Here is a 14,986-nt window from a genome sequence, read left to right on the forward strand (position 1 = left end):
AGGTCTTTGGATGATTAAAGAGAGAGAGAGAAAAAAAAAAGAGCTATTAACTTAAACCGGTTTGATTTCTAGAACCTTTTCCCATTTCAGCCCTGAACTGCAGTGGAAGTGAAGATGAGCACAAATAAACAAGCTTCATCCACATGTGCTTCATCTTTAGCAGGTTCCTCCCGTCTGCTGCTGGAATACATCGATAGTGTCCTCATCTTCCATTTCCAGCTGAAAATTCACATAAAAACATACACAGAGTACATTTCAAACTGAGGCCTTATAACAGTTTATGTGCGCCAAGCTCCAGGTTTGCAAATACACTATGACAAATGCAGCTTTTTTTTTTAGCTGTTTGTATGGATTGCTTAACTTTATTTATTTTTTTGGACAAAGACTGCATCCTCAATGAGATTTGGAGCTGATTAAATATTTACAGTACCCATTGCAAGACAGCATACATGTTTATTAAAAAAATATTACTAAAAATAGTGTGAATTGTGATGTTTTGACTCTAGCTGTTTGGGCTCTCATTGTAACGCTAAATTTCTCCAAATCTGTTCCAATAAAGAAAGCAATCTACATCTTTGATAAGGCCTGAGGGCAAGTACATTTTCTGCAAACTATTCAGGAAACAGTGAACTATTCCTTTAAACAGCTAACATTTCAGAAGCTGCTAACATTTGTACCAACAAACTGAAAAATAAGCGTACAAACCTGTGCAGGTGTGTCCGTCTCATTGATTGGCTGACCATCAAACCTGAACCTAATTTGCCTTATGGATAAACCCTGAAAAAAACCCCATCAAAGTTATAGATCTGCACATCAACATAACGTTGATGCAAAGCTTCATGATGTGTGCAGATCTCAGGATCACTGGAGCTCACGCTGCAGTCTCACCTGTCTTTCGCAGTAGGCCTTCATCAGTTTGCTGAGGGGGGTATGCCTTTTAATTTTGAACTGGACCACAGATCCATCCTGACCCGCCACTTTCAAGTTGATGTGGTCATTTTCAGTCTTCACGCCCTCCTGAAATGAAATATGCAGTGTGTGGTGTTAAACAAAGATGAATCGTGAACATGCACTGTTCTAGAGGGTCTCTACACACACACACACACACACACACGGTACACGATTTGAGCTAAACCCACATTGTGCTTTACATGCAGTCCCTGTAGTAAACATTAACGTTAGATGTTCCTGAGACACTGAGTAAGAGATGAACGACGCGCTAAACAGCCAGACTCGAGTCTATATCAGCATTTGTTCAAACACTAAAGGGCTGCGTGAACAACTGTGCGACGCTTTCGGTGCAACTGCGTTTGGCGCAAAGTTGTAGCAACTATCCGCCACAAAAGAAAGCCAATCTGAGCATCTCGCTGGTGCTGAATCGAAGCAAAATACTGCCGATTTGATTGTTAGCGACAAGAGATGCAATGATTCTCCATGTAGTTGGATGGATGGCTGAGATACATGGCCATATGCGGAAAATGCGCAAAATCTTTGTTGCAAACCTCTGTTTCCCCACATATAATGTGCAGGATCCCGACCATCTACATTCACGCATTAGAACCACATCAAAACACACCCCTCCGTGCTGCTGGAGCTCGGCGCACAGAGAAATGCATGTACCTTTGGCTTCTCGTCTGACATTTTTGTAGAAATGTAGGATTCTCCCTGTGAATGTGGAGACTCGAGTCTATATCAGCATTTGTTCAAACACTAAAGGGCTGCGTGAACAACTGTGCGACGCTTTCGGTGCAACTGCGTTTGGCGCAAAGTTGTAGCAACTATCCGCCACAAAAGAAAGCCAATCTGAGCATCTCGCTGGTGCTGAATCGAAGCAAAATACTGCCGATTTGATTGTTAGCGACAAGAGATGCAATGATTCTCCATGTAGTTGGATGGATGGCTGAGATACATGGCCATATGCGGAAAATGCGCAAAATCTTTGTTGCAAACCTCTTTGTTTCCCCACATATAATGTGCAGGATCCCGACCATCTACATTCACGCATTAGAACCACATCAAAACACACCCCTCCGTGCTGCTGGAGCTCGGCGCACAGAGAAATGCATGTACCTTTGGCTTCTCGTCTGACATTTTTGTAGAAATGTAGGATTCTCCCGGTGAATGTGGCTGTGACGGTGACACGAGTGCTGTCCTCCCCGCGCTCAGCAAGAAAGCGCAGACTGGATTCGCACGTTTGATTGGCCCGGGCAAAGCCACGTGATTCCCAGCAGGGCGCTGTTAGCCCCAGAACGCGCAAAATCAACTCGTCCATTTTATTGGACAGTATGAAACCACGTGACCAATCCTCCTGTTCTGGTTAGGGTCTGAGGCTACAAATTACTTTTAATTAGGAACATAGTTTCAACATGATAATGTGTTACTTTTGCTTAATGAAAAAATATTACATTAGACACGACTAAAAACACATCTCTTCCATCTTTATTTGGCCCACTAACTCTAGCACTCTATTCTAATTCTATTTGATCTATTTGTTGACTTGATCCTCCAACACTTGCACTCTCTGTTCATTTTCTAACTGATTTTTTTCTTTTAAAAAAAGGCCTGTAACACCAGCTTTCCCTATTCTTTTTCTATTCTACTTGTTTTCTTTGTGTTTTATATATATATGTATATACATACATACATGTGTGTGTGTGTGTGTGTGTGTGTGTGTGTGTATTAAAAAAGTGCTATGTGTACTGCATTAGGCTAACTGACACTAGTTATAGCACTTGCATATTGTTGCTCTTTTGTTGGTTTTGATTGCTTCTGTTGTCATCATTTGTAAGTCGCTTTGGATAAAAGCATCTGCTAAATGACTAAATGTAAATGTAATGTACTTCTTTGGGGTCTCATGTATAAAAACAAAAACATGATATACATTTAAAAATGTAGTTATATATAAATTACCTTTATATAAAAATTTTAATTAAAATAAATAATAAGTTAACTGACATCGCTACAAAAAACATGAAAAATTTGTACTTTTGATGTTTAATGCATCATAAAATTACTAGCAATATGATTTAGGTCAAATCTATTTAAAACATTTTTTACATTTTAATAATGTATATTTGTTTTCTGTTTGCTGTACAATATTCACTTTTATTGATATCTTTCTCACAGTTTATTTGACTTTTGTAAATTGCACTGACAAATCAACCCTTTGGTAAATACAATAAGCTAGTGATCAAAAACATTTAAAAAATGCAGCACATAGACAAATTACATTGAAATGCCAACAAATTAGCAAAGGCAGAGACAAATCAATTTGTCAATTTGAAATGCGTGGGACATTAATCTATAAAGCGCACTGTATTATAGCACGTCTTCTATATTTATGCAAAACAAGTCCTAGTTTAATCTGAGTAAAAAGCTACACAGCTAAAATTCGCTGAGGCTAAATAAAAATGAATTGTACTGCCAACCAAAAGTCCAAAGCAGACTCAAATATCAACATGTCTTGCTTAATTTGGTTGACGCTTATTTGGATTTGCAAATGTCATCCATGTACTATATTTACAAGGCTTCATATTGTGGTTTGCTTGAAGACTCATCGAAAAAATCCAGGTGTGAGTTAATGAAATTTCAAGACATAGGCAATGTGTGTTTGTGTGGGCAGCTGCTAACTGGTATATTCAGTGTCTTTCAAACTCAAAGAAAAATGGAGTGCTGGCTGTGCAGGGAAATGTGTTCATTTTTACAATAGGTGTGAGGTAAAAGAAAAGACAACAGTGGAGCATCATCACAAGTTTCTTAGCTGTTCTCAAATCTGGAGTACTGGTTATCCTTTTTCAAACCTAAAACAGAGTGAGCAATGATAAAACTCTGAAACTTAAAGATAATACAATTTATTTGATCTCATTTCTGATGAAAGGGAAATCTTACCGTATTTCAATCGCATTTCTTCATGTCTCTGCCTCATCTCTGCTTTCCTGCATTCAAATAAGAACTTTTTTCTTACTGAGCACTATTGCATCAAGACATCTCCACAATTCTTAACAAAATAATCAAATGTATGAAATTCGGAGAAATTAATTTTCTCAAAACAAATCGTACCGCTCCTCTTGACGGAACTTTCTCAGATGGCCTTGTCTCTCCATTCGCACATCACTCCTTTTAGACCTTTCGAATTTTCAGGAGAAATTAAATGTAATAATTTCTTGCATGTTCCAATGTTATAGTGATTTGTTATTAATAATTAATAGCAGTAAATCAATACATTTCATTTTCACTGACAAGAATACGTTATGAAGATAAATATGCACAAATTAATGGCTGACCGTAATATCACAAACTCTAATTACAAGTGCTGGTTTTCATCTTACCCAATGTTTTCACATTTACAGCAGCAGAAGCAGCAGACAAATATGGCGATGATGATCACCCCCGCGATCACAGAGATGGTAATGATGAGAGTCTGGAAGTTCACTGAGATTCAAACAACACAGAACAGAGGTGATCATTCTTGTACAAAACTCACAGGCAATAAATGTAAAGGTTAAACTGGCCTTGACACATTTTACAAGAGTGTAAAGGTAATAAAGTGACAATCAAGAATGTAATTAAGTTAAAGCTACCATGAACTATGAATGTGACTTATAAAGCTCTTCTAGCTTTTACAATTCATTTCTTAACAAATGCATGTGATACATCCATTAAGAAGGTAAAGAGATGGCAAGATGTTTCTTGTTGTATGTCACTGTCAGTCTTACTCCAGCATACTCCCCATCGTGCTTCTGAGAGCGGACAAACACTGTGAGAGGGCAGAATGCTCTTCACTGGATAGTCAATGCATTTCTGGCTTGAGATGCACCACAAACACTGAAAAAGAGAAACAAATATATTACACACATTTTATGTTTCACTAATTATTGCTGTCTGTGGAACAAACGCGGGGGGTTTAGAAGTCTGATGATCACAATTGTTGACAGTGAATAACAAATGATATCTTACCGAAACAATCATCAGACATTCTTCACAAGTTGTGTTGGATTTTATAGTGCAGTCTGTGAAAAGAACACAGTTTTTGGGACAAGTCTGATATCACTCAGTGACAACTGATTTGAACCATATCTCTATTATACATCTCAAACATTTTGAGACAAGTACATTTCTAAAATTGACTTCAATATTTGAAATCTGAACCATATCAACTCAGAAATCAACATTGATGAACATAAAACATCTTTTTGTTATAACACCAGTTATATTAAATATTATCCCTGACCTCGCTTATAAAACTCTTATACTGAACACAATATTCCTTTATGTTTTCTAGCCTATCATGTGATGTAAACAAAATAAACCGCAGGAAACTCTTAAAAAGTGCATTCAAGGAGCAAATAAAATCTCAGTTGACCATGGTTACGGTTTACAGTTTCCAACATATAACATTTTTTTTTTTTTTTAAGTATTTCAACTAGTAAAACAGTGCTTGGGGTCCAGTGTTAAAGCGATTTGTACTGAGCCGACTGAGTCATATGACCACTGCTAGAAGTCACTTCCAAGTAACATTGTCGTTCAACAGTTTGGTTATATATACATGACTTATTATTAAAACGTAACAATTTCCAAGAAATAGACGATATGCTGGACGATTAATTCAATAAATGTCTGCTGGCCAGACAAAAGAACTGCAAAAACATTGGCTGCGTTTCAAATCCTTGCGAGCTGCCTACACAGCCAGCATTTAGTCATCACGAGCGCGTTCTGAATCTGAACCGATTGTGTGAAATGCAAATGAGTTGATGTCCAAAATGCTATCTAAGTAGAGAGTTCACTAGGTAAAGACACAGCCATTGTTTGACCATATCTACGGTTAAAAAGCTTGTAAACACACACACACACACAGCAGTATGGCTGAAACTTACTTGTTTCTGGAATTGTCGTCTGACCAAAAACTATTACAAAACAGAAGACAAAGAAAACAAAAGTAAAAAGTAAAAAAGTCCGAGTTTGGATCATGATGGCAAACGCAGCGGATCTTTGCTGATTTCAGGCCTGGCTGGTCATGTGTTTGCTGGAAGAAGGACTGAAGTTACTGAACGACGACTTTTGCAAGATCCTCCCAGTTTCGAAATAGTGGTTTATGGGTGGTTTGAGGCGCTGATTTAGTTGTTGTTTTCCTGACAAACAGTAATGTGGGTAAAGTAAATAGCAGGCGAAAATAATAGGCTACATTCAAATAAAACATGCCGTCAAGTTGGCTTCCTTAAAATGTATTTAGACATATTATTTAATGCCTAAAACATCATTATATTAAAAGTAAGAAAACAAGTAATGCAAGTTTGGAAAACACATAAACCGAGCTGGTAACTTTTGTTTAAATGGCAAATTTTTGTTAAATAAATATTTGTCATCTTTTATGGAATAACTGCCTCCGAAACAAAATTATTTTTTGAATATAAAAAACATTCTTATTCATTATATTTATTGATATTAGCTCCACAGATAAACGTTTGTTGTGTAGGAGAGCATATTTGAGTAAAACATGACTTCAGAATTTACTGTCCACAGATATGAGTGCTGTTGCTCATAAAGCATGAACATGTGCAGTAATCATATTTGAAGGGAAGACATTTTGTGGTCACATCTTGCACTGGAGAATCGAATCTCTGAGAGAAACATGCCTTTAATGGACCACTATGTCTTAATGGGGAACAAAACTAATATCCACAGCAATGTCTTTATATTATATATCCTTTATATATTTTGTAACACAGATGAACAGAAACAAACTCCAAAAATGTTTTTATTACAAGCGAACTTAGATAAATTAATGCAAGATGTAATTTATTTTATATCATGTGCATGAGATTGTGGAAAAGCTATCCACACCAACTGGAATTTAAATAATTTATTAAGCATTTTGTAAATCCAGTTACAAAAACAAACAAAAAATCTTTGATTTTCATCCTCTACACAAACTGGAATATGTTGAGGCTAAACTGACCAGCAGCTCACCAGATTTATTAATGGAGCAATAATGAACAGAACTTTGAAAGAGGTTGTGGAACCACATAAACGAGTCTCTGCTACCACAGTGACATCCTCCATTCATATTATCACTGTGTGTTACATCACTGATGTAGGGAGTCTGCACACAACATGCCATCAACATCACCATCCATAAAATGACACAAACACTGAATAAATACCCAGCCCACCTATAAGTATTAACTCTCTTTTAGGCACACAAAATCATCCTTCAGTTACAAGTATGCAGCTTTCCTTAAAAAAGAAAAACCACAAGCACATTCCAAACATCCGTCTGAACAAGGTTTGACATTTAAACGGAAATGGATCAATTTATCTTGAAAATAAGAATTTACAACTGACCTACTGTGTGAAATAGCACAGTCATAGCTTTTCTGCAAATATCAGTACAGTGGTATTCCACCAATTTCCTTTCAGATCTTTTTGCTATAACAACCAAAACACTGCACTGAAATATTGAGATATTGCTTATGTCTTTATACTGTACCTTAGCTTAACCCAGATGGGGCCGTTCACATTTCAGTTTCTTTTTTTTTTAATGTAAACATGCACTAGACAGACATGTTTGACTGATGTATTTATCTTGTGTCTTTTGAGGCATCTGGCACGACACTGCATTCTAAAAAAAAAATGATTTTGCCTTGCATCTTATTTTTAAACACAAAAACCTGATCTGTGTGAATGGCCCCTAAGGACCAAACACTTCCCTCTAGTATGTTTACTTAGAAAAAACAATGGAAATTTAGCACAGTGGAATCAAAAACTGCAAGACGTAAAGTCTAGAGGCATGTTTTTAAAAAGAATTTCAGAACGCTGTGTCATGTATGAGACACTGCAGAAGACGTGGCACATCTAGCATATGTTTACATATAGAAATACATCAATGGAAAAGCAATGCAGTGGAATGCAAAAATGCTTTCTGTGTGAATAGCCCCTCATGCACAATACACAAGAGAATGCACGGACAAAAATTGCAAGACAGGTAAAAAAAACTAAACTTTTCCTCATTCTCTCAACCCGAGAAACAGTAACAGACAAACAGTAACACAGAAAGCCATCTAAATGACACAAATCTGCACAGACCAGCCCTTGTGTGGAGTAAGGCAAATGGGCAAGTTTTAACATGGCTGTTGAGGCCTTCAATGTGTGCAATCACCTCAGGCTATTAGTCTTTGAAAGCTCTCAACAAAACATTGTCATGTGTGTAACATTTAAAACCGTGTTTGGATCTTTTCACTTCAAAGAGTGTTCGAAACTGAAGTTGGCCAAAAGCAGAAAAGAGCACGTTGAAGTATTCAGGACTTTGAGGTATTGGCGATGAACATTTGCTGGTCAACTAGTACTGCACCACGTACTAACCAGACGTGATGGGATAAAGGAACGAGTGCTAAATTTAGCTTGGATGATTGACAGGACAGTCTGTTGGTAGCCCCACCCACAGTGGAATCTCATTGGTCCAAAATTCTACTGTATATTAAACATCAATTATGATACGTTGTTAGAGGGGTGGTTGTCTACACACGCGCAAAAAAACAACATGTTTGTCTTATAACTGGTTCCTGTATAATCATCTTATATTCATCAATCCACATCCCTGCTGTTGAATTCATTTTTCCATCAGTGTGAAGGAAGTCGCTCTCGTCTTGATTGGTCAGCACTCATCACCTGATCCAGTTGCTCCCAAAGCTGGCCACTGATCTGACACTGCATCGTTTCTTAACTATCATGTTGATGTAGGCTTTCATTATTTTGGTGATCTCTCCAACCTGAAAAAAGCCACCGTTTATTCACAGTGAACAAAATTGAAGAAAGCAAACCAAGAAACATTTCTATTCAATTGCATGTTGATTATGTATAAAGGGATAGTTCACCCCAAAAATTAAAATTCTGTCGTCATTTACAAAACATGTCTCCACCTCATGTCATTCCAAAACTTATTCTTGAAAACAAAACCTTGAAGCTTCAAAATTGTGAAATAGTTCTTACGAATCAAAGGTTTAATTCAAGTACAAACAAAAACATACAGCACATTAAATGTGGTAAATGGAAGCTCGACCGCACTGTGTTATACAAGAGAACAAACCACACTGGTTCTTGTGGAAGCTCAAGCGAGCTTGCCTGACATGCGAGAACAAATCTTGCTGTAGTACATTTGAGTTTCCGTTTACCATATTTGATGTGCTCTATGTATATGCATTGATCAGTGTTTCAATGTGAATAAAGGCCTAAATTAAATCTAATTTTAAGCAATCTTCTCTCCTCAGAAGACTTGGATCAAATTGCTTGCTTCATACTGATTATGCTTTCAATGTCTTTCTAAACTTTTTAAAAGGTCAAAGTTTTGATGTCATGAGATTTCAATGAGGGGACAGAAATTTCTTCAATTCTTTCGAAGATTAATGGGTTTGGAACGACATCAGGGTGAGTAAATGATGACAGAATATTATTTTTGGGGTGAACAATCCATTTAAAATGACATTTGATTACCTGAGGTGTCTCAAAGAACATGTCCCTCCCATCAACGGTGATCTTATACGTGCTGGCGTGAGGAGCTCCAAAGAAGACAATGTGTTCATAGGGGAAAGTCTCCAGAGGTTTGGCCTCTCCTCGCTTATACACAGACACGTTCTCGGCACTCACGCTCAGCCAGAGGTCATGAGGGAAACCACCTTCTTTACACTGCACACAGAATCACAACAAGTGTCAGATTAGCCAATCGAAAAAGCATCCAGATACTATCCTGGATTCAAAATGCATGGGGCCACAGAGAGCTTTTTTGGCCATTTCAATTAATGTAATCACTCACATCCTCAGTTCTTACCTCCACATCAAACAGTGTTGATCCATACCCAGGCCACTCTTTAATGATGTTCATGTATTTGAGCATGGCTTGATGCTGATCCAGACCATGCAGCCGGTTCCATTTCTCCATAATATTGGCCCTAGTGGCTGAAGTCTCTTCCTTGATCCACATTTCCATCATTTGTTCCTCTTGCATGCTGCGCTGCTTCTTCATGGTGCCTGTCTTCAGCCCTCGCCTCAGCGTGCCGTCCAGGAAGCTCGTCCTTCTCCTTTCCATGGTTTGTCCTGATCCGGCTGCGCCTCCTACTTTGGTGAACTGAAGTATGCGGCTGCGCAAACGGCCAGTGGGGTAGACGCTGTCCAAGCTCCAGTTTACCCGAGACACATCCCCATACAGGTACTGCAGACGTAAAGCAGCCAGGTGCTGGAGGGTGTCCTCGTGGGCAGGAAAGTGACCGCTTATTAAACTTTCATGAGCCTGGAGAGATGAATAAGATGGAGACTCACATCTGACTTCTTCTAAATTTTGAAAAGAAACCACAGCTACATAGACTAAAATCAAGTGCAAAGGTGCAATACATAGAACAGAACTGAATTACAGGGGTTAATGTTTAGCTAGTTAGCACTGTTCGCTAGTTAGCATTGTTACTGGTAGATGCTGTAACAACGCAATTCAAGTATCTTTCTCCAATGATGACTATTCAGAATATGATTTTTGAAATTGAAACACTATAGAAAGTGATTTGAACAGAATGAAGGCAAGAAGTGAAAATATAAATTTCACTTCTTCAGCAACTTGCCTATGAACAGAGACTTTCTGTTCCATATCCTAAGATGTGACTGATATCAGAAAATATCACCAAATGCAAAATATTCTATGCTCAGAATCAATACTGTTGATGCTAAAACTAAAACGAATAAAATGTTTCAATAATTAAAACAAATCTAAAACAAGATAAAATAAAATAAAATATAATTATTAGTCTTACAAACTAATTTGAAATATCTTGGAAACTAACTGAAATAAGTAAGTTTAAGTTGCTAAAATTAATAAAACTGAAATACCATAAAAATAAAAAAGAAATAAATATTTTAAACTAAAATGAAAAATATAAAAGCTAAATCAGTCAAGCAACTGCCATTGAGCCGAATGGGAAATGTTATGGATAGTTTCTCCAGGTATTGCACACCTTGAACAGAATAGAGGCAAGAAATGAAACTATAAATTACTGACCTGCTCAAACATGAAGACAAACTCCACTCCTTCCTTGGGCATGCTCTCCACATCCAAGAAACAATACAGTTTGAAGTACAGCTTCCATGGGCCGTCTTCCTCCACTTCACTTCCTGCCAACCTGAGAAACAACCACCACAACAAACAATCGTTTTTGTGTTATTTCAGATTGGTTTTAGAGGCTTTGGAGATTATATTAGAATATTACAGCTTTAATAACCAAGTGATGACACATGCATTTGGCAGCGTTTTGTAGGAACAGAGTTTAATTTCTGAGAGTGAATAGGCGCAGCTTTGTGGTGTAATTTTACCTCTCGAACTTGGCCAGCACATCGGCCACAATCACCCTGCTCTCCACGGCCCGGTCGATCAAGTTGTTATGCTCAAACAAAGCAAACATGTTCCTGCTGTCCTCCATAGCCAAGCCTCGGATCAGTTTCTCTACCACCTACACAAAGAAAAGGAACAAAACACTTCTCCGTCAGCGTATTACACCACACATTCCTGATTAAGAGGAACATGAGCTATATCTAGGCAAGATTTGTTCATCTGCAGTTTTCTGTTCTCTGTTAAAGCTCAGGTAGACTTTCATTCAGCCAAAATCATTATTTGTTATATCATTGTTTGTTTTATAACTGCACGAAAAAGCATGATTACACTTGTGGGTGCAAGAGTGCAGTTCTGAATATATCTGATTATTCTCTTAGAACACTGGGTTCTTGTACTCTAATATTTTGTATGATATTTCTGCAGTGCAGAGTCTGTCGGCATCCCTCACCTCTCCTGCTGTAGTGTGAGAGTTGATTGAAATCTTGCAGGAGCCTCCACCATGGCAGTAAACAGTGGTCGTCATCTCACGTCTGTGCAAAAGAGCGATTATCTCCTCTTGCGAAGGCACAAACTCCCGCGCTTTTGTCTTCTTCAGCGACTCGCCAATGAACACAGCGAACATCTCTATTTCTGTCCCAGGGAACAACTCCTTTATCCTAAAAAGTGATTGATATCAGAAAATATTAATGGCACCAAATGTAAACATTTCTGTGCTTAGAATCAGTGTTGTTATTGCTAACTAAAACATGAATTTGAATTAAGAATAAATAGAGAGATGTGCTCTTCCCACTGGACTTCATCTCTTTATGCAGCCAACCTGACAGAAATATTGAAAGAGTTTTAGTGACCGTAAAATTTAAAGAATGATGATTCAAATAATAGTCATAGATTAGTTCATCACCTAAAAAAGGGATGTGTTGCATTAATATTATTAAAGCAATAAGCCCCAAGACGCCGTGGTTTACAGTGAATTTATAACAGCTAAGGGGCGTGGTTAAAACCTCCTTAGCTGTTATAAATTCACTGTAAACCACGGCTTCACAGGGCTTATTGCTTTTATAAAACGGTTATTCCATATATGTAGTAAGGTTTCACTAAATAAAACAGAGCAAGTAAAGTGCAATGATATTGATAAAAACATTATTCTTCTGAAACAAGTAGTTCCTCAGAAACGGTTGTGGTTCCAACAAAGTGGTTGCCGAGCAGCACACAAAGTAAACAAAGGTGTATGTTTGTAGAGTAATTTACAACAGCTTCGAACTTGGCTCAACCAATCAGAATCAAGGACCGGAACTATCCGTTTTATAATAGGTATTTAATAATATAACAACTAAAATCTACAGGTCTACAGATATCTACAGACAAAATGCAATTTAAACATGTATATTTGCTAGTATACCAATAAGGGAACAGCAACAGTTGGCACCAGTGATTCATTGGTTAAATAATGTTTTACAGAAATGTACAGTACATTCAAACATCTGGGGTTGGCATGGTTTTTGTTTTTGCAAGCTACATTTATTTGCTCAAAAATACAGTATAAACAGTAATGTTGTGAAAGATTGTACTTATATTATTTAAAATAACAGCTTTTTATTTTAATATATTCTAAAATGTAATTGATTCTGTAATGGCAAATCTGAATTTGAATGGCAGAAAGACAGTGATAGTGAATGAAGGACATGAATGATACTCAAGGATGTAGCAAGTACAGTGCTGGTAAATCTCTGTATCCTGTACAGACCAGTCTGACTCACCTCTCACTATGAACTCCTGGCCGTCTATTCTCGAGTCTCCTTTAGGCTTCTGCAGAAGGCCGATCCAGTGGTGCATTTCCTCAGGTGTGTCAGTGTTGCAATGGATCACACGATTAGCAGTGATTATAACAAATGAGTTTGGCCTGAGGAAAAGAAATCTTATGAGTACAGCACAGACCATGAATGATGGAATGATTATACCATGAATTCTATTTCAAAAATAACATTTAAAAGGAAATGTTCTAAAATGATCAATTCAATTCAAAATGAGCAAGTTAAATATATACAGTACAGATGATACAGAAAATATTATGTTTCTGGAATAATGTTAAGCTGAACTCTCTTGATAACATGCATTACCTGTCTGGACTGTCGGAGGCACATACAGAGTCAATAAGCCCAACATCCAGTGTTCCCTGAGGATGAAACATCACATAAAAATATAATGTACATGTCACCTTTACATCACATACAGGTGCTGGAAGTGATTCCAGACGTTTGCTAACGGAGTTTGATTAGTGTGAACACTCACGACTGCGTTCTTGGGGTTGGCCTGTTCATGCTGCATCTGCAGAAGCTGTTCTGGAGTGGCACTGTGGACACGGCTCAGCACATTGAACCAGCCACTGCAACACAATCATGACAGGTATTAGTCAACAATATGAAATAAGTTATAATACACCACAAGGGGGCGCAACAGATGTACTGTATATGCAAGTTACACACATTGAATAAACTCTATTGATCAGGCACATTGGAATAAAATAAATATACATTTTAAATGTACCTTGCATCCTCAGGAGATTCTGCATAGATCTGGTAAGTCCTGTCCTCGGTCACAATATTCAGTGCATTCTCCTTCTCATGGTTGTCCACAATCTCCCTATGGGAAACACCACAGATCATCAGTCGATGAACATTAAAACAGTAAGCCTGGATTCCATCAATTGGTCTTTTGCTTGTAAACATGAGGCAGACAGCCAGTTGCAGCAGCTATGCATTGTCCTTTACAGTGAACCAAACATCTGGGCACTGAGGTCTTACTTGGCAGCTCTGATGTCAATGGTTCCCTTCAGTTTCTCCTCACTGTCGTTCTCGAAATACGTGAGTTTAGAGTCTCGGAGGACGAACCAGCGGATCTTCCAGTTCCTGCGGGACAGAGTGGACATCCCTCCACCTTTCTTGTACAGCCAGCCTGACTTGAGAGAATCCTGCTTTGCCCTGAACCACATAAAGGTCTCATCTTTCAAAACACACCAGCGCCTGCGCCACGGGATCATCAGCCCACCTTAAAAAAGAAAAATAAGAAACAGTGGAATGAAACATTTATCTATCCTATCCATTGATACGTTCAGTTTGAGCAATATGATCCAGTGATATAGCCATAAGCTAAACAATAAGCAAGTAAATGGTAGGAAACACTCACTCTTCATGTACAGGTAGCTGTGGAAATAAGGAGGTCCACTTCCGTTTAGAAGATGCACTCTACCATTGGACACCTCCTCGTCTGTGTCCACATATCCATCATTCTCGTCATTGCTGTCAATGAACTTTGGGGAAAAAAGGAGTGTGAATGTCAATAAAAGGCTTTTAAATGTACTATACCTCTGTTCAAAAGAAATTATGACTTTTTTTTAAAAAAGTGAAAGTAAAGACTTTACATTGTTACAAAATATTTCTATTTCCAATGCTGTTCTTTAGAACGTCCTATTCATTAAAGAATCCTAAAAATGTATCATGGTTTCCACAAAATATTAAGCAATAAACCTGTTTTAACATTAGTAAGACTGGAGTAATGATGCTGAAAATTCAGCTTTGCATCACAGGAATAAATTACATTAAAAAATATATTAAAACAGTTATT

General features: G+C 37.7%; 3 protein-coding genes across 6 annotated transcripts in view; all 3 read right to left on the minus strand.

Annotated features, from left to right (window-relative positions):
- Positions 1 to 9: 9 nt before the first annotated feature.
- Positions 10 to 2,264, minus strand: LOC107596554 (small ubiquitin-related modifier 3-like). Of its 4 annotated transcripts, none has more exons than XM_016287311.1 (5): positions 2,104 to 2,264; positions 1,621 to 1,653; positions 889 to 1,017; positions 706 to 777; positions 10 to 219 (listed from the first exon to the last, which is right to left on the minus strand). In XM_016287311.1, exons 2-5 carry the CDS (start codon positions 1,639 to 1,641, stop codon positions 157 to 159), a joined length of 285 nt encoding a protein of 94 aa, XP_016142797.1. In that variant the 5' UTR covers positions 1,642 to 1,653; positions 2,104 to 2,264; the 3' UTR covers positions 10 to 156. The 4 variants fall into 4 exon arrangements, with proteins under 4 accessions (XP_016142797.1, XP_016142798.1, XP_016142796.1 ...); XM_016287312.1 differs by having other exon boundaries at positions 1,621 to 1,641; positions 2,092 to 2,264; XM_016287310.1 differs by lacking the exon at positions 1,621 to 1,653 and having other exon boundaries at positions 2,071 to 2,264.
- An 820-nt stretch (positions 2,265 to 3,084) lies between these two features.
- Positions 3,085 to 6,175, minus strand: pttg1ipb (PTTG1 interacting protein b). Its single transcript, XM_016287313.1, has 7 exons — positions 5,874 to 6,175; positions 4,957 to 5,009; positions 4,716 to 4,824; positions 4,329 to 4,431; positions 4,060 to 4,125; positions 3,889 to 3,935; positions 3,085 to 3,800 (listed from the first exon to the last, which is right to left on the minus strand). Exons 1-7 carry the CDS (start codon positions 5,965 to 5,967, stop codon positions 3,757 to 3,759), a joined length of 516 nt encoding a protein of 171 aa, XP_016142799.1. The 5' UTR covers positions 5,968 to 6,175; the 3' UTR covers positions 3,085 to 3,756.
- Positions 6,176 to 7,757: 1,582 nt separating this feature from the next.
- The window catches only part of LOC107596541 (unconventional myosin-X-like), a 72,889-nt gene continuing 65,660 nt past the window's right edge, over positions 7,758 to 14,986 (minus strand). The window contains exons 24-36 of the mRNA XM_016287296.1: positions 14,549 to 14,672; positions 14,167 to 14,410; positions 13,910 to 14,005; positions 13,655 to 13,748; positions 13,483 to 13,538; positions 13,123 to 13,265; positions 12,059 to 12,182; positions 11,814 to 12,021; positions 11,347 to 11,483; positions 11,036 to 11,156; positions 9,821 to 10,279; positions 9,487 to 9,678; positions 7,758 to 8,765 (exon numbers count right to left, since the gene is read on the minus strand). Coding sequence (XP_016142782.1) covers positions 8,661 to 8,765; positions 9,487 to 9,678; positions 9,821 to 10,279; positions 11,036 to 11,156; positions 11,347 to 11,483; positions 11,814 to 12,021; positions 12,059 to 12,182; positions 13,123 to 13,265; positions 13,483 to 13,538; positions 13,655 to 13,748; positions 13,910 to 14,005; positions 14,167 to 14,410; positions 14,549 to 14,672 — 2,103 coding nt within the window. The 3' untranslated portion in view covers positions 7,758 to 8,660. The remainder of the gene's footprint in view (positions 8,766 to 9,486; positions 9,679 to 9,820; positions 10,280 to 11,035; positions 11,157 to 11,346; positions 11,484 to 11,813; positions 12,022 to 12,058; positions 12,183 to 13,122; positions 13,266 to 13,482; positions 13,539 to 13,654; positions 13,749 to 13,909; positions 14,006 to 14,166; positions 14,411 to 14,548; positions 14,673 to 14,986) is intronic.

Source organism: Sinocyclocheilus grahami, unplaced genomic scaffold (assembly GCF_001515645.1).
Source record: "Sinocyclocheilus grahami isolate Dianchi unplaced genomic scaffold, SAMN03320097.WGS_v1.1 scaffold220.1, whole genome shotgun sequence".
Lineage (NCBI taxonomy): Eukaryota > Metazoa > Chordata > Actinopteri > Cypriniformes > Cyprinidae > Sinocyclocheilus > Sinocyclocheilus grahami.